The sequence below is a fragment of the Castanea sativa genome, chromosome 4 (genome assembly GCF_040712315.1).
Source record: "Castanea sativa cultivar Marrone di Chiusa Pesio chromosome 4, ASM4071231v1".
Classification (NCBI taxonomy): Eukaryota; Viridiplantae; Streptophyta; class Magnoliopsida; order Fagales; family Fagaceae; genus Castanea; species Castanea sativa.
The window spans coordinates 47477648-47495397 of record NC_134016.1 but is presented as its reverse complement, the minus strand read 5'-3'; the positions used below and the strand labels follow the sequence as shown (position 1 = coordinate 47495397).

General features: G+C 31.7%; 1 protein-coding gene and 1 long non-coding RNA gene across 3 annotated transcripts in view; both read right to left on the bottom strand.

Moving 5' to 3' along the window:
- Positions 1–7112, bottom strand: part of LOC142633049 (disease resistance protein RML1A-like) — a 44843-nt gene extending 37731 nt beyond the window's left edge. Inside the window, exons 1-3 of the mRNA XM_075807330.1 lie at positions 6447–7112; positions 2129–3254; positions 1673–1933 (exon numbers count right to left, since the gene is read on the bottom strand). Coding sequence (XP_075663445.1) covers positions 1673–1933; positions 2129–3254; positions 6447–6931 — 1872 coding nt within the window. The 5' untranslated portion in view covers positions 6932–7112. The remainder of the gene's footprint in view (positions 1–1672; positions 1934–2128; positions 3255–6446) is intronic.
- A 574-nt stretch (positions 7113–7686) lies between these two features.
- LOC142631333 (uncharacterized) lies at positions 7687–12908 on the bottom strand. Of its 2 annotated transcripts, none has more exons than XR_012843594.1 (3): positions 12051–12908; positions 8589–8888; positions 7687–8344 (listed from the first exon to the last, which is right to left on the bottom strand). It is a non-coding gene; the product is annotated as an uncharacterized LOC142631333 (long non-coding RNA). The 2 variants fall into 2 exon arrangements; XR_012843595.1 differs by lacking the exon at positions 12051–12908 and adding an exon at positions 11057–11156.
- Positions 12909–17750: the final 4842 nt, after the last annotated feature.

The window sequence follows — 17750 nt, the reverse complement described above, 5'->3', positions numbered from 1 at the left end:
TGTTCCTTTTTTTGTTTTCTCTTTCTCTCTCTCTGAAATAATTGCTAGGATAGCTATATATTCGTTATAATTTTATAAATGTTTAATTAATTTAAATAATTGTTATATACAATTGCGCATGTTTCACTGCTTAGTTGTACATAATCAGTCTTAAATCAAGGAAAAGAAGAAACAGAAACCTCTTAAAGCAAGGAATTTAAGAATCAATTACCTGAGAGTGAGAGAGAGACGGTGGGTTAGAGAGATGGTCACAGTCCGACGAGGAGAGGGGCCACCGACGACAGAGCAAGCCACCGATGAGTTGAGAGGAGCCACCGACGACAGAACCAGCCACCGATGAGCCCGAGCCGCCGATGAGTTGAGAGGAGAATGACAGAGAGAGGGAGAGCCACCGATGAGTTGAGCGTTTGGGTGTTTGAGAGTGAGAGACTATGAGAGAGAGAGTGAGTGTTTGAATTTTTGTGATTTTGAGAGTGAGAGATGAGTGTGATCTGTGGCTTTGAGAGTGAGAGCGAGAGACTGAGTGTGTGAGGTGTTTGAGAGTGTTTTGGTGAGAGTGAGAGCGAGACTGAGTGTTGGAGAGAAATGGGACACTGAACACAACTCGAGTCTGTTAGACTCGAGTTCTTAAAACGAGTCTGTTAGACTCGAGTTCTTAAAACGAGTTTAATAGACTCGATTTTTAAATCTACGTGGACATTTTGTCCACATCAGCCGGTGCCGCGACGGAGAAATCGAGTACATTGTACTCGATTTATATGCCCAAAATCGAGTTCAATAAACTCGATTTGTTAGAAACCAAATTAGTTTGAAACGTTGCCCAACTAATAATATTGTTTACATTTTATAGTTATTTAAAAATTTTGTTCGAGATATCCTATTGATGAAAACAACGCTTCCGTTCCTTGCTCAAGACTTTCACAACCGTAGAAATAAATCTTTTTAAGAGATTTCAACTTGAGGTTTCTTGGTATAATTCTAAGATTTTGGCATCCGGCGAGATTCCAGATTTTAAGCTCTTCAAGAAGTCCAACGGACTGATGAACCTCAACTAAATTTGTGCATGCTTCAATGTCCAATTCCTTTATGTTTGGGGCAATCATGGATAAGTCGGGCACCTTTGTAATATTTTTACAATACGACAAATCCATATATATCAATGTTTTGAATCGGCACCTCTGTAGAAAGAAGAAATATTTTTTTGAAATTTATTAGTAAAAAGAAAAAAAAAATTAATATGATACCCTAAGAGGATAGATTAAGAAATACTACATGTTCAATTACAAATTATTGTAAACATTTTTTTAAAAAATGCTAAAAATACTACAAGTATTACAAAATAAAATTTACAAACTAATGTAATAATGAACATAAATGTTGGGCTTCAACTAACTCATAAATAAATATTTGAATTATCTCTTTATACTTGGTAACACATCAATTTGTACACTTAATATAGTAAAACTTGCAGTGCATGTAACATTACTTTTTTTTTTTAAGTGCCAAATTGATTTTGTTCATTGAAAATGTTTAGAAATATTATTTAATTTCGTATTAAATGCATGGTTTAGTTTTAACCACAAAAAAAAAAAAAAAATGCACCTTAACTTGTTCCCTAAGAGCACTCATTAACAAAATCCTAATAAGAATTTATAAATGCTAATGATCATACCTCGAAATGCTCGTCCAATTTTATGAGGCTTTGTTGCATATTGAGTACAACGAGGTTTTTAGGCTCAAAGGCTGATGGCAAGGAAGATAAAGGAAATTCATTCCAATCAAGTAACCTCAACCCATTGGGAAGAGATTCAAGGTCTTCACAAATTACATTGCGAACTTTCAAATATTTGAGATTCCTCATCTTTTCAAGATTCAACTTCATGTTTTTTCGTTTAGGCAAGCACACCGTTATGCCTCGAATTTCATTTGACCCCTAATTGAACACAACATTAAGTAAACCACAATGTAAAAATAATTCACCAAAAAAAAAAAAAATTTGTTAAACTTCAAACAAAAGCCACGCTAATAAAATTATATTTTCTTAAATATTAAAAAAAAATAAAAGGAATAAAAATGACTAAATCCCCTTGTGAATAAATAGAAAAAAGTAAATCAAAACAACTCATACCTTATTTTCAATTAGTATTTCAGGAGCATCCTCATAACACAATAGCCTACTACGCTTCTCGATCACTTCTGGTGATTCTTGTCGAACAATTTCCCAACCCATTTGTTGAATCAAGTCATGCATCAATAATTTGTTATCTTCAGTAACAATTATAAGACACTTATCAATAAGTCTTTTAATATCATAATATGGATCATGGTTATTGATGCTTCTTAGTATATCTACAACTTCATCTGTGCAAAATCCTTTAAGAAAATAAGCAATATCAAGAAAAATTTCCTGTTGAGTTTGTTCCAATCCATCATAGCTTATTTTTAGTATTTTTTGAATGTTTCCCTTGGGAATTCTTTTGTATTTGTCTAGCGCACTTTCCCATTCATGTTTAGTACTTCCATACAAATCTGCGCCAATTATTTTTAGAACTAATGGAAGACCTTTGGCATAATCTATAAATTGGTTGACCAGTTCTGAATAATCTTCCTCGAAATTGTTTCTTCCAAAGGCCTCGTGACAAAAGAGTTTATGAGCTTCATGTTTGTTTAACTCCTTCACCTCGTAGTACATTACATGATTATTTTTTGTAAGAGTATCAAGCAAGTGTTTGTCTCTTGTGGTTATAATGATTCTGCTTCCAGAATTAAACCTATCACAATTTTCAAGAAAAAATTTTATCTCATTCAATTCTTCAACATTATCAAGAACTATAAGAATCATTTTACGATGAAGCCTTTCAATTGTCACATTGATTCCCTTAGATATACTCCCCACCTTCAAATTTTGATACCCTAAGATATCATAACAAAGTGTCTCTTGTAATTCAATTACGCCATCATTTGTCCTTGATTTTTCACTAACATTATCTAGAAAGCTGCTTCCATCAAAACAATAATGAATTTTGTTAAAAATAACTTTTGCAATTGTTGTCTTACCCACTCCGGGAAGGCCAAAGATCCCTACAATGCGGACATCATTTGATTTAATATCTAAACACCGATTTATGACGTCATTTACACGAGTGTCTATGCCAACAAGATATTTTGCAACAGATAATTTCATGTGATTTAATTGAGCACTTGAGATCTCTTTACAAATTTCTTCAATAAATTCAAATTGACTGCAACTGCAACTGTCATTTACACAACAAAAAAAGTATGTAATAAGTTTCAAAAGAAGTATGTAATAAGTTAGAATAGAAAATAGAAATACATGAACAAGGACTAACTTCAAGATCTTCCGTCTGTGCACTACAACTAAAATATCATATAATCTATATCTATATCTATATAATAATAATATATAAAATTCAAAGCGTAGAATTTAATTTTGCTATGCTCATGTTAAAATTACATCATCAGCCACGCCACCATTTTATACACACACACATATATATATATATATATATATTCAATAGTACACCATGACTTTACATATTCTCTAATCTCATTGTAACTTATCAATCATAATAAAACCATATATCTTTTGGCAATATATGACTTCTCAACTTATATCTCTATATTCCCTCAAAAAAAAAAAAAAACTTATATCTCTATAATTTTTTAATCAATATTTACCTGCATTATCTCTTAAATTCTAGCATTACATTATTTTTTAACCTTTCCTCTTCTCATTGTAAACTCTAGTTCTCCCTCCATTATATCCCACTCTAACCTTATTCTTCCTACAACCATTCCTCAATTGTTTTAAATTTTCATTTAAATTTCTTATTGCCCCTTTTGTATCTCTCCCCTCTATTCATTCTATGTTTTGCTTGCAAATTCTTTGTTATTGTTGATTTGATTGTCACATCTCATTTATGTTAGCAATGTTATGCTTATGGCCGAAAAGTTTCCAAGTTAAGTTTTAGCGATATAATGTTACCCAGCTATCATATTCAAATTAATTTATGTTTATTTACTACTAATATTATTTGATCCATATTTGGTTTTTGGTAAGATTAAAACAAGAGACTAAGGTGGTAACTAAAAGTAGAGAGAATAAAATTCTTTAAATACTTACAAATTACAATACATACACACTCAAAATGGCCACAATTTTTTTTTATAACTTAAAAATGGCCTCAATTACTGTAGCTTTTGTTAGCTTTAATTATTAACTAGTGTATAGCCCATGCATATATATGGGTACAGTTTTAAAAAATCACAATTATACAGTTCAAATTATACATTATTTTTAGAAGAGATTACATGGTATTAGCTTTATATATATATAATTTTGAATTTAATTGGTTTTAAACTCTTCGGTTTTTGTACCTAATAATTCACTTGTTACAAAAATTAAAAACTTAGATGGACATGTGGCGAAAAATTGAAGAGGAATTTGGCTGTCGATATGATTTTTTTAATTTTTTTTTATTTGGACTTTAGATCTTGAAAGTGTTTGTATATGTACACTTTTTTTTTTTTTTGACGGAAGGTAGAAACAATTTATATATATGTTTGGTCCTTTTAGGTTTTGAATCATGTTTTTGCAAGGGTTTGGTTTTGGAATTTTTTTTTTTTATGCTATTTACATTATTTTATTTATAAAATTTTGAGATAAGTTTTCTACATTTTAGGTATCAGAGGTGACTTTTTTTTCCCTTAATCAAGGTTTTGATGTATTTTAGGTCCTGAAAGTAGTTGTTTCATTTTTTTTGTTATTGTCTAACTTATAAATTTTTTAGATACATTTTCCGTGGATTTGATATTAGGGAGATAAAGTTTGAATATTGAGAAAATTTGTCAAATTTCTAACATAGCTAACTATATTGTAAATAATATATGGAAATGGTTATTTTTATGCTTTACCTTTTAAGTTCTCGATAAAAAAAAATTCATCTGATAACAAAAATGTTACAAAAATGTTGTTTCTATGCGCATTGTGCAAATCAACGACTCGTAAATAACAAAAGTTGAAACCCTAAAAGATGTGGTTACAACATGTGACATACTCTCGTTGAGCCAAGTTCCTATGCCTTTAAAAGTTTTGGTTAATTTTCGTAAAAAAAAAAGTTAATTATAAATTAAAAATTAAATTGTATAATTTATGTTGTTAGTAAAATTATAAAACCTTTAGTACACTATATAAAATTTTTAAAATGATAAAATAATCAATCAAGTAATTATTGTCACCAAAAAATTTGCAATAAAGTAAAAATTATAATTTATGTCCAAATTATATCATACCATTTACTATATACTAATAAAAATTGTATCCTACATTGTAGTTGTGCTAAGTGGATGTCCTCCTCTTTATTTATTTGGTTTATATTTTTCTGTTTCTTTTGTTCTCTTTAGATCATTTGGTGTATTATAAGTAAATTATAACAATTTCATAGTTGCTCTAAGTTGAACTCTATCGTCAATGTTTCAAAAAATTTAAAATAAAAGTAACCCAATTAAAATTCTACTCCGAACTTATCAAAAAATAAAATTCTACTCCGAAGAGTTTTTCAAATTTTGAAGAAATTTCATTATTTATTTTATATTATGTTAATGGCCTACCACAAATTTTTGGTTTAATAATAAAATTTTAATTATACAAGTCATGTTTGCACTATGTAGCATAATATAATTCCACCCTCTCGCTTATTATAAATAAATTAAAATTATTAACATAGTTTACTTTTAAGTAAAACCGTAGTACAAAATATTTAAAAATATAAAATAATATTATGATAAAAAGTCAATTATAAATTTCAAGAAATTTAGAACGCATTTCATTATTTATTTTAAATGATTTTATAATCTATCTTAAACTTGGTTTTACATGGTGTGTATTCACCATGTAACTTAAGTAAATTTTTATTATCTAATTTATAATTCACTTTTAACAATATTATTGAAGTATTTTTTTTAGTTTAAATATGATTTTTTTTATTATTGCATCACACATGCATAACACTAGTTGTTAATAAAAGTAAATTACACCCTCAAAAAATAAAGTAAATTACATAAAATTTATATATGTGAGGAAACAAGTTATAAGGGACCTACTTTTGATGTTTTTACAAAATTATTAAGTACTTTTTCGAAAACTTTCCAAATATTGCAGAAGAAAGTCCTAATTAATTGGTAAGATTATCTTGATTGTATATTCTTATTTTTCTGTCATTGATCTTTGTAGCAACTAGATTAGCAATTAAAAATTAATACTATCGTAATTTGACCCAAAAAATAAAAATAAAGCCATCAATGAAAAAAATTAGTGGTAACTAGTGTTAATTTAATTAAAATTTAGTGACTAGACACACAATTGAAAATTATAACAACAAAATAAATAAATAAATAAATAAAGTGCAAGGATAGTAATTAAATACCCGTCCTTGTAGGTCAAACCAGATATGCTACCAACTTTGTTTAGAGCTTCCCTCCATCTTTGCACCTTCTTTATATTATTTACTTCATGTTTTGCTAAAGCTTCTCCAAATTTTCCCTTTTGGTTACGTACTTCCGAGGGATCCACCTTATAAAACACCGGTAGCACCATTTGTCCATTCTCCTTACACTCAAGAATTTCGACAAGTTCATCCAAGCACCATCTAGAAGATGCATAGTTCTTAGATAATACAATTATGGAACTCCTTGAACTTCTAATAGCTTCAAGAAGTTCAGTAGAAATTTCTTCTCCCCTTGGGAGTTCATCATCGATGAAGGTGTGAATACCCTTCAAATTCAAAATGCCATTCAAATGGCTCGTAAAATCCATGCGGGTATCTTCCCCTCTGAAACTCAAGAACACATCATATTTGTATTGGTGGGTGATGGAAGAAGAGGAGGATCGTTTGTTTGTCCAAAAAGCCATAGTGAAATGGTACGTTTGAGAAGATCTAAAAGGAAGAGGAGAAAGAAAGCTTGAAGAAATTAGGCAAAGGAAAGTGAATGAAAATTAAAATAAGAGGTTTTTCTGAATGGATTTTTGAGAGAGAATAAGAATGGCAAAGTGAAGAAATTGAATGTTAGTTGTTGTTTTGAGGCCAAGAAGACTATATAATAGTCAACTGTGAAAATAATACTTGTAGTCTGATTAACTTTTTTAGAGAATACAATTTCATAGTTGGTGGCCCAAACGCGGAAGCTGAGAAGACTGGTTGTTGGTAACCAAGGTCTTTCCATACTGATTCACTTTCACACTTAGCTACACGCTTATTTTTGAATGTAGCTTTCTGACTCATTTCCAAAGCAAAGGAAAAGCAATTTCCTTCCAATTAAATAAGAAAGGGAATCTTTGACTCCATGATAAATTATTCCCTGAGGAAAGTAGGAAGAAATTTCTTCATTTAACTCTGATCCAGGAAAGTGTATATTGCCTACAAAATAATAATCAGCTTCTAGATGACCTGTTAACGTATGTTTTAGGCCTAAAATAAGAGATGTCGTGGGCCTAAAATTGAAAAGTGTTAGATGGGCCTAATGATCCATTTCATTGTAATCAATCTCAGTCTAATACAGCTTCCAGGCGATCATTGCAACGTCTTCTATTATCAGTTCATCATTACAAAAAGCCAGAGGGTTCTCTCCAATCAAATAGCACTACGTTCTCATGGGTTGAGTCATTACTTCAAATTCAATCATCGACTATTATAAGAACTGCAACATATATAACAAGATTAAGCTAGCTTGGATTTTTTTTGGCTAGGCAGAGCCTCTACTTGATTAGACAACTACTCAGAATAAGTTACTGCATCTCACATAAACTCTATAAACATATTTAGAGCCAACCAAACTCCAAAAAAAGTAAATCTACAGTTCTGTGAGTACTATAAAAAATTACGTAGAAAAATCCAGGTACATAATCCAACCAAAACCAGTGGAAAAAAAAGAAACAAGCAGTCAAGCTTTCATCTTTGTGTGACTGTTGCTCGAAAGACAACCTCCTACCTTCCTGTTTGATGCAAAAACTTGTCAACCTGCTGCTGATGCTTCCAATGAACGTTATAATAGTCAATTCCAACCAATATGAGTCCAACCAATATGGTCTTTCCTGAGCAAAAAAATCGATACAGCTGTGCTACTTGCGAAGAACAAAATCACCAGCACCCTATTTGTACCACATTTAAAAAGGCCTCCTTGAATGGAAAGACTGATAGCAGTAGTACCAAGCCAATGCTAACAACCAGCGAGTACCTTTCACCAATCTCTAGATTTACAAATAAAACAAGTTCCATGCCACTTTAGATTTTTATTTGCAAAGTTGTTTGCCAAAGCCAGGCTGCTCCTGCACAATAGATTTAAACCATAAAGAAATTTAAAAGGAGCTGATCATCTAATATAAATCCAGCTATGTTCCCACTCTACATAGTAAGGAAACTCATAAATCCAACCTTGTCCCTACCATTCTTTTTTCTTCAATAATCACATTTAATCATTAAAAATAAGCAAAGATAAATCCTAGATTTTTTGGGGCATTTATTATTTAAAAAGTTAAAAATAAAAAGTATTACACAAACATGAGGACATACCGCTGCATTGCACCTAATCCTCCGCTTGATAAGAGGACTGCTCACAACAAGCTTATCACCAAGCTAAGCTACATCACATGATCATGCATTAAAGAAGCTCTCACTATCTTCTTGAGAAGACCATCAACTTTCCACTTGGAAGGGAAGTTTAGAAAGAAGGGTTACCTCAAGTTCCCGACATTACACCACCAGGTGCAATATGGTTGAAGGTGGATCAGAATTAACCCACTTAACCCAACTGCTCATATTTGACTATTGAATCATGGTCTCCATGGTTTAATGAACTCTCTACAAAACCTCCTGCCACTCTGGCCATATCAGACTCTGTATACTTATATCATTTAATTGAAGTACAAAATTCAACCTTATGCACAAAGAACTTAAACCTAGACTAGAGGTTAGAGTGGAAGGAGCAGAGGATGATAAAAAGGTCAAAGAAGTAAACCATAAAGGCTAACAGAATTTAAATGACCAAGAAAACGAAAATAGTAATCTAATAAATGTTGAAGTCTTTTTTTTTGATGGAATAGATGTTAGAGTCATGATATGAGAGAGCGAGAGAGATCAAATAACCTATGTTCATACCCCAAAAATTCTTTTTTATAGCTTAAAATCAATTAAGTTTCTCAATGCATCCAAGCTTCTAATAACCTAACCACCTAGATTGGCAGTAAAATGACATTAAGATAGCCTGTTCCACCCAACCCATTTTTGGATAGAAATGAGCACTAGAAAAGATTACTGTCTTCAATCTATATCTCATTTTCAAAATTTACAATCTTTGTGCCTTGTATTAAAGTCCAGAATCTTTGCATATTACTGAAAAATTTTATAGACACATATTCCCAATGTTCCATAGACTAATCCAATAGGATAAAAACCGATATCTCAAACTGCAACTTCATAGATAAACAAGTCAAATTTCACATCATAACAAAAAATTAACCATTAATTCAGATTTGAAATATATTTCTCCACCTAAAGAATAAAACCCATATATCATAAAAGTATTCAACAAAAGAGAAATAAAATTTTTTATAGAGAACTGCCAGTTTTTCAAACTAAATTGCAATCATCAAAGAAATAGAGACAATTTTTTTATTTATTTAAAAAAAGGCATTTTGATCACGAATAATTTTGAACAAAGAGGGGAAGTGTTAATATCAACCATAGTGTCAAGTTCTAATAACATAAAGAGATCAAAACATGCAAAAGCTGCAAGCACCTATGGAATAGTAAGATACATTTCAGATCTAACTAAACCCTAATGAAATTTACACAACATGGGAGATTTAGGTTTCTTTCAGGTTGGAAGGGCTGAACAATGTTGCACATAATAAGAGACAAAATATAGAGCATATATGGCATAAGTTTGTGCATGTTCCATGGGTGTAGGTGCATTTAGTGCAGTAATATATGCAAACTATGCCCCAACCTGATGTACCATCAACAGTATAAAATCCAAAAGTGAAACACTTAGTCCTTTCAGTTAGCAACAAGTAGGATATAGTGTGGATTGAGACACATTGATAAGAACATCTACTGTAACCCCTTAATGACATCAATAATCCTCCGACAACATGCCAAGTATAGTTCACTGGAAATCCTAATTATCTAGAATCCGAGCTTTTGGAAATTGGAACTATAATTGAAACAGTTAACATGTTACACAATTACCCATGTAAACTTACCAAACTGCACATAAGCAAAAAATTTATGATATGATTACATGTAAGAAAATAAGCCTTCACACAATGCGCACATTGGAGGAAGAGACACTGAACAAGCTGAATGAAATATCTTCAGAATGTTTTTTTGGTTAAAGCAGCCTAATGGGTCATGAAGCACTAGATGAAAGCTCTTTAAAAGAAAAAAAAAATTTGGAGAGACAATATTATGCTAAAATGAAAGGCTTTGCATTTATAAAGGAGCAAATGGTCTCCATATCCAAAGAACTTTCTGATTAACATGAAAAAAGAACTACATGGTAGCTATTATAGCAAATACAATTGCCTCTATATTTGTCATACCCTAGACTTCCCAGATTATTGATGTAATGTTTTGGGACTGATATGAATAGGCTTAAAACAGTAGCATTTTCTTATTTACACTGTTAGACATCTAAAAGAAGATTCCTTGCTCATGATAGTAAAAGACGTCTTTTTTATATGAATGCACCATGACATCTTAATTTTTCCAAATTGCCTCGTTAGACATTATGTCCCTGTTGATACTCAAGGTTCATATTAGTGCCTACAAATCTTAGCCTAGAAGACTTGATGCCTTCTCATAAATTGTTTCTAATTTATTCAAACAAAATTAAGAAATCTCAAGTTTATATGTCAGCTATTAAATATGCTGGATCCTACTTCTATCCACACTTTGAGAAGCTGAAGGACCATTATAATTACACATAAAACAGTAGATGGCATAAATTATTTATAAGATAAGTAGATGGCATCAATTACTTGCATACTGGAGACACTCCCTAATAGCCAACTTTGTAATAGCTGCAATATCCTGTTCCCATTAATACTCAAGCTACCAGCAGCTAACGTAACATATCAGATTAGCTGGCTCCTGAGGCCATTAAACTAAATAAGAATCTGCAACAACGTATATACAAATGGCACACAAGACACACAAGCAGGGAAAAGAGAATAAACATGAAGTGATAATTACAAGTGTCTCTTTTAATTCAATGTACAATAAATTACAAGTATATACTAAAAGGGAATCTAAAATTTACCCATATGATGAAAAAATTAGACACCATTACAACAAAGAAAATATAAATTACTGAATCTATTGCAAAATAAGACATGCTTCTCATCATGTCTAAGTTGGCTATGGCATATATTATAAAAAGTAATGATTATAGAATATTAAGTACCCAAAATCAAGATTTTTATTTGTTTATAATTCATTATCCTACAGATTACTTGGCTACACTAAATAAACTGCACCACAAATGCATATTAGGCAAACTATAGAGACATCCAAAGGTCTTTCTTCAAAATTCAATTTTAAGCCTAATGACAATATCTACAACTTTTTCTTCTATTCATACGGCTTTAACAGAAGCATAACACCTCCTCTCACCTTGAAACTCAACTCCTATTTAACCGAGTATTATTAGCTTTCCCCAATTGGAAAAATATAAGTCATAATAAAACCAATTGGTACAGCGAAACTATACAGAACGATATTAACTGAAGGAGCTCAATGAAGGAGTATTCAAATCCCATAACATTTGGTTTCCCTACCTCATTAAGGAATAACACTCAACCAATTTATAAAAAAATGTACATTAAAAAAAATCAACTAATCTAAAGAAACTAATTTCATTCATTCATTCAGATTTCGTTTACATAAATGTCCTTTAAAATTGGATTTGTACCCAATCACATGAATGAACCAATTAATTTAGAGGGAGAAAGATCTTAAATGTAATAATAGTACCTTGACATGTTACTTTGTAGTTGAATCGAGAATCTTCCATAGCATAGCTAACATGTTTCTTTGTTTTGGCCCATTTTACAAGGCTATGGCCAGAAGAACCCATCTGCTTTTTTGGGGGGCTTCGAAAAAAGGTTGCTCTGTTTTACTCTGTTCAAGACTACAAGGTTAGGGTTTTTTGTGGAAAATAAGGGTTCTTTGCTTTTGCACATTTTGTTCTACTTCCTTTGTTTTCTCAGTTTTTAAGGTTTTGCTGAAGTGGGTCCTCAATGTTCTAGAGAAATTCACTTTGGAAGCTGAGAAAATGGGGTTTGTTTCATGAAGTGGGTGGAAAGTTGGGTTTTTTAAGCCTCTTGGTGGTTCTATTGCAGTGAAATTTCGGATTTAATATATTCATTGTCCACCACACCGATCTCAGCCTCTCTCTAAACCCAGATCAAAGCTATGGAAGGTTGTGGAGAGGGGAGGAAACAAGGAGGGCCGAGCAGAAAGGGGAATCCGGGAGGGAGGGACACCGGTCTGAGACAAAGAGACCCACCGAGAGTGAAAGACATCGATCTGAGCCACAGAGAGAGAGCAAAGCACCGATCTGAGCGAGGAGCTTGAGGCATTTGGGTTTGGGTTTGAGCAAAATCAAGAGATAAAGAGAATGGGTCAGTCAGAGAAAGAAAAAAAAGCACTACAACCAGTTGTGGTCGTGGTGGTCGTGGTGGTGGCGGTAGCGATGAGCAAGGAGGTAGAGCTCGAAGCTTTTGGCCATGAACGTGTTTTGGAAGAGCGAGAACACCGTTTTTTGAAAGAGAGAGAGAGAGAGAGAGGAAGCTTTGAGTTTTGGAAGAGAGAGGAAGCTTGGGGAATGTTTTAGAAGGCTTTGCATTAAATTTTTTTTAATTTAATTGTCTTATTTTATTTTAAAAGAATTTAAAAAACAAAACATGAATTTTTTTTTTAATTACTATTTTATGCTGACATTTATTAAATAACAAATAAAAAATTTATTATTATTTTAGTCGTCACATTAGCATTTATTATGTCAACAGTACACTCTATTTGCTACGTAAGATATTTCTCTTAAGTGAATGACGGTAAGAACCAAAATGATATACGTTTTTAGTTTTAGAGATTAAAAGTGGTAGAATAAATATATAGAGATCAAAATAGAAATGATCTTAAAATGTAAGGTTTAAAAGTGTATTTAAGCCTGGTACACAACATCTTGCCACAGAGACAAAATAAGGTTTACCCATTGATCAGGTGGACTGGTCCAAACACACCCCCGACTATGCTCTTCAGTTACCCACAAAATATATGGAAGAAAATCTCAAATAAGCCCAAGGACCAGACAAAACATATGGAACAAAAATCTCCAACCAAACACAACGAATTCCAACAAACACAAATTTTGAATAAGCCCAAAACACATAAGCCCTTAAGATATTTTCTAACTATAAATCGTAAATTTTATTCTAATATTACAACTTACAATAATAATAATAATAATAACAACAACAACAACAACAATAATATTAATAATAATAATTAGCTTTTGTCTTATTTTTGTGTGAGAATCAGAGTGAAAGAATCAAAACCTAAAATACTCCTATACATGTTGTATATATAGGTATATAAGGATAGGTTGTAATAATAATCTAAATTTGAAGAGTATTTCATTTGTGTTAAGTGATAAAGTGAATATTTAAGTTCTGAAATTTTATAAGTGAAAATTTGAAATTCAGGTTTTTCGATCAGTCAAAATTTTTGCTTGATTGATCGAAGTGATAAGGAAAATAATCTTGGAGCTTCTGCTTGACTCGATCGATGTTCGATTCCTGTTGGATCAATCGAAAAGAACTTTTGATTAATACTCAATTCCTCTCGATTGATCGAGACACGTGAAAATTGAATTTCTGCAGAATTTCTAGTTACTATGCTGAACATTTGAAAATGTTTTGAGCCTTGTGAACAATTTTATAAAATATGTAACTTTTTATTGGTACCTTTTGAAGGATTATAATCCTATGGGTATAAAAAGTGGTTCATGTTCATTTAATGACTAATTCTTTTCTCTCCCTCAAATAGTTAGTTTATAAGAAACATGTATGTTCGTTTAGACCTCTTAAACCAAATTGTTTATCCTAATATATTAACCAAGTGAATACTTGTATTCATTTTTAGATCTAGGTTAAACACAAATAAATCATATCATACAAAGATGCGGAAAAGTAAATAACACCACCATATAATGACCCAAGAAAACCAATGAAACAAACCGTTTCAAGGTAAAAACCTGGAGAGGATTTAACATTGGTATCCTTAAGGCAAATCAAATCCACTATAAGAGAATTGAAGTTTTTACAATCAGATTTAATCATAAATCTATTGCTACTTCATGTAGTAACTTACTGACACGACCAAGTGCATGCTCCGAATTTACAAACTCATTCTCTTCTTGGATTTACACTAGCACAAGTACCCTTACTTGTGACTTTGAGATCCTACTCAAAGGTTTCAGATCACCTTCACTTGTTGATTTTTGTAGCAGTAACTTCTACAACACTGGATCTTGAGATTCTTTAAGGAATATTGCCGGTAGAAGACTTTAGAGAGCTTTGGGTACAAAAACCCTAGATTTACAATTGGAGGCACAAGATGCACTCTTTTCTCTCTAAAAATCTCTAGAAACCCTATCTAAGGTTAGCTTATAATGTCCTTTAAATACTAAAAAAATATATTGTAATTTGGGCTTTAAATGGACAAGTTATGGGCTTTTTACGTTTGTTAATTTTTTGCTGATATGCGACTTCCGATCAATCGAAAGGAATTGAACAACAATTGAATAGGAATCGAGATGACCAGATTGCAACTCAATTTTTTTTTTCTATCTTGAACTTGAGTTTTTTGTCTTAGACTTGAAAGTACACCATTCTAACTCAATAATACTTACTTTTTGTCATGGTTTGCCAACACTACAAACTTAAAACCTAACAATATACAAGAAATTTTGTGAATGTTTTTCAAAATTGCTATTTGTAGGAACCTAATAAACTTGGTATTTCTTGGAGACAAATTTATAGTAACCCTTTAGCAACTTGTGTATGGGGACAAATATTGTCTATGAATAATATTCAATTCTGCCTCAAAGTCAATCATAATTTCTATTTACTTGTTGTGTTCATTTTGTTCTTTCATTGTTACCCATTGAAATTGAAATCCCCAACATATGTTGCGCATATTCAATCTGTATTTTTATTTTCTTTATTTTCTAAATCTTTTATATTTATTTTTTAGTCTTATTTATCTTGTTTCAATTTTTTATTCATTGTTATTACTTATTTTTGAGTCAATATTGGAGGACTAAACAAATCGGCCCAACAACAGGTATGCAATGAGGGACGTGGTAGGACATACTGGACTTGATGGGTCCAATATTGTTTAGCCTTGTGGGCCTCAGAAACCTAGAGACAATACCGTGATTCGTGTTCAGAACTGGCTCCAAAGTCCAATCCAAAAGGAACTGTTTATGGTATAAATAGAGCTTATAAAAATTTATAGATGAATGAAGGTGGTACTTTACGTACTATATAGAAATACCATTTTGTATGGCACGCAACATTGCAACTAGGAGTGTGCAAAAAACCCACCGATCTGCCAAATCTGACCCAACCCGAACTAGGAGTGTGCAGAAAACCCACCGACTCTCCAAATCCGACCCAACCCGCCAGGTTGGGTCGGTTTTTAGGGCTTGGTGCGTTAGGTTGGGTTATAATTTTTTTTTTGTAGCGGGTCGGGTTGGGTTTTGGTCATAAAATTACAAACCCGCCAAACCCGACCCGATCCACCCACCCATATTTTAATATATATTTAAAATATATTATATATTTAATAAATATTTTTTTTAAGTTAAAACCCAACTGTAGAGCACTTCATCAATTCCTACAAACATATATAATATAAAATCATATTACTTTCTTTAATATATATTTAAATATATTATATAATTAATAAAAAAAATATGGGTTCAATTTAATATTAAAAAAAAAAGTTCAACCCATGGGTTCAATTCAACCCAACCCGACCCACGTGGGTTGGGTTGGACATATGTGATGGGTTGGGTTGAGTCGAATTTTTTTTGACCCACCATGGTGGGTTGGGTCAAAAAATTCTCTCAACCCGACCCATGCACACTCCTAATTGCAACATAGATGTTCTAAGTAAAAATAATTGTTATACTAAAATATGAGGTTAATTTGGGCATCAATAAGATGACTTTATAATTGTGCATCATTATTAAGTGTATATTTTTATGTTGCAATGAATTCTCAATTACGTGAATTTAAATCTTCAGTTTAGTTAATGTATAGTGGAGTAGTTTATTCTTATATAAGCTTTGGATCATTGAGAGGCACATGAATCTTATATAATCAATGATATTTGTTTGTTAAGATTTTAGGTGTTGGCTAAATTTTATGACAAAATTTTCTTTGTAAGGAAAAAGTTTCTTTGTAATTGTTTTTCAAGATCATTGTAATAATTTGGAGTAAGAAGGTTGAAGTCTCAAGAAAATTGTTCATCGTGCAAGTTTAACGGTCAAGAAGTGAGGATCAATTGAACGAAATCAAGCATATTCAAAAAGTTTTTGGTTTGAATGTTTCGCCTAATGTTCACCCAACACTTGATTGAGCAAATTTGTTAACAGAAAACATTGCTTTTCTAGCCTCTCAGCCCTTAAATCTTACACCACATTATATGAACGAATTATAATCCTACTATTAAAAGGGCAAGACGAACAAAAAAATTCCTTGAGAGCTTGTCGTGGGTCTAAAATTGATTGGATCTTAATCAAAGTTTTCATTACTATTCAATACTTACTAGTATGGTAGGCTGATATTTACCAAAGAAATCTATTGTTTCCTATCATTCCAAATATTGGACCATAAGCAATATTTTCTTTATGAATTTTTTTTTTATTTATAAAATCAATACAACATTGTTTAAGGCTCCATTTGTTCTTTCTCAAAAAGAAAAAAAAAAAAGGAAAAAAGAAAAAAGGCTTCATTTGTTTCATTGTAAAATGTTTTCAGATGCAAGAAGCAGGTTCATGAATACACAATTAGTTTGATATATAAGTAGCTGGATGACTCAAGTTCAGGAATAGCAAAGCCGTAAATTTGTTGTCATGAAACTCAAATTCTGTGGAACGCTCTTTTTCTTCAAATTCTTACTAATGAAAGATGATCAACATTTGTTTATAGCGTATAAAATTAGTAAGGTATAAAAGTAACCAGGTGACTTGAAAATAACATAAAGCTCACTAACGCAGTCTTCTACATAAATTCTTCTAAAGTAGGATATGAAATAAAGGTTCACATGGCCAAAAGCTAAAAGAAAATATACAAAAAAATAAGGCTCACATCAAGCATCTTGTTGGCTCTTCCAGAACAGTGGCGCTCAAGGGCTAAACATTAACAAGTAGCCATTGAAACATAGAGCTTCCTATCTTAGTTTCCCCATCCCTTTTTTCATGAAAAGAATTCAGCAAATCACATAACTGTTTTAATTGGTAAAAACATAGATCATTTGCACAATTCATATTAAACCCATGATTTCAACATCCCCCCTTGTTTATGAAAGGCAAAGGAGAAGCCATTTAGTACTGATTATCAATCTGAATTAACAAAATACCTTACAATATAACAATACTGC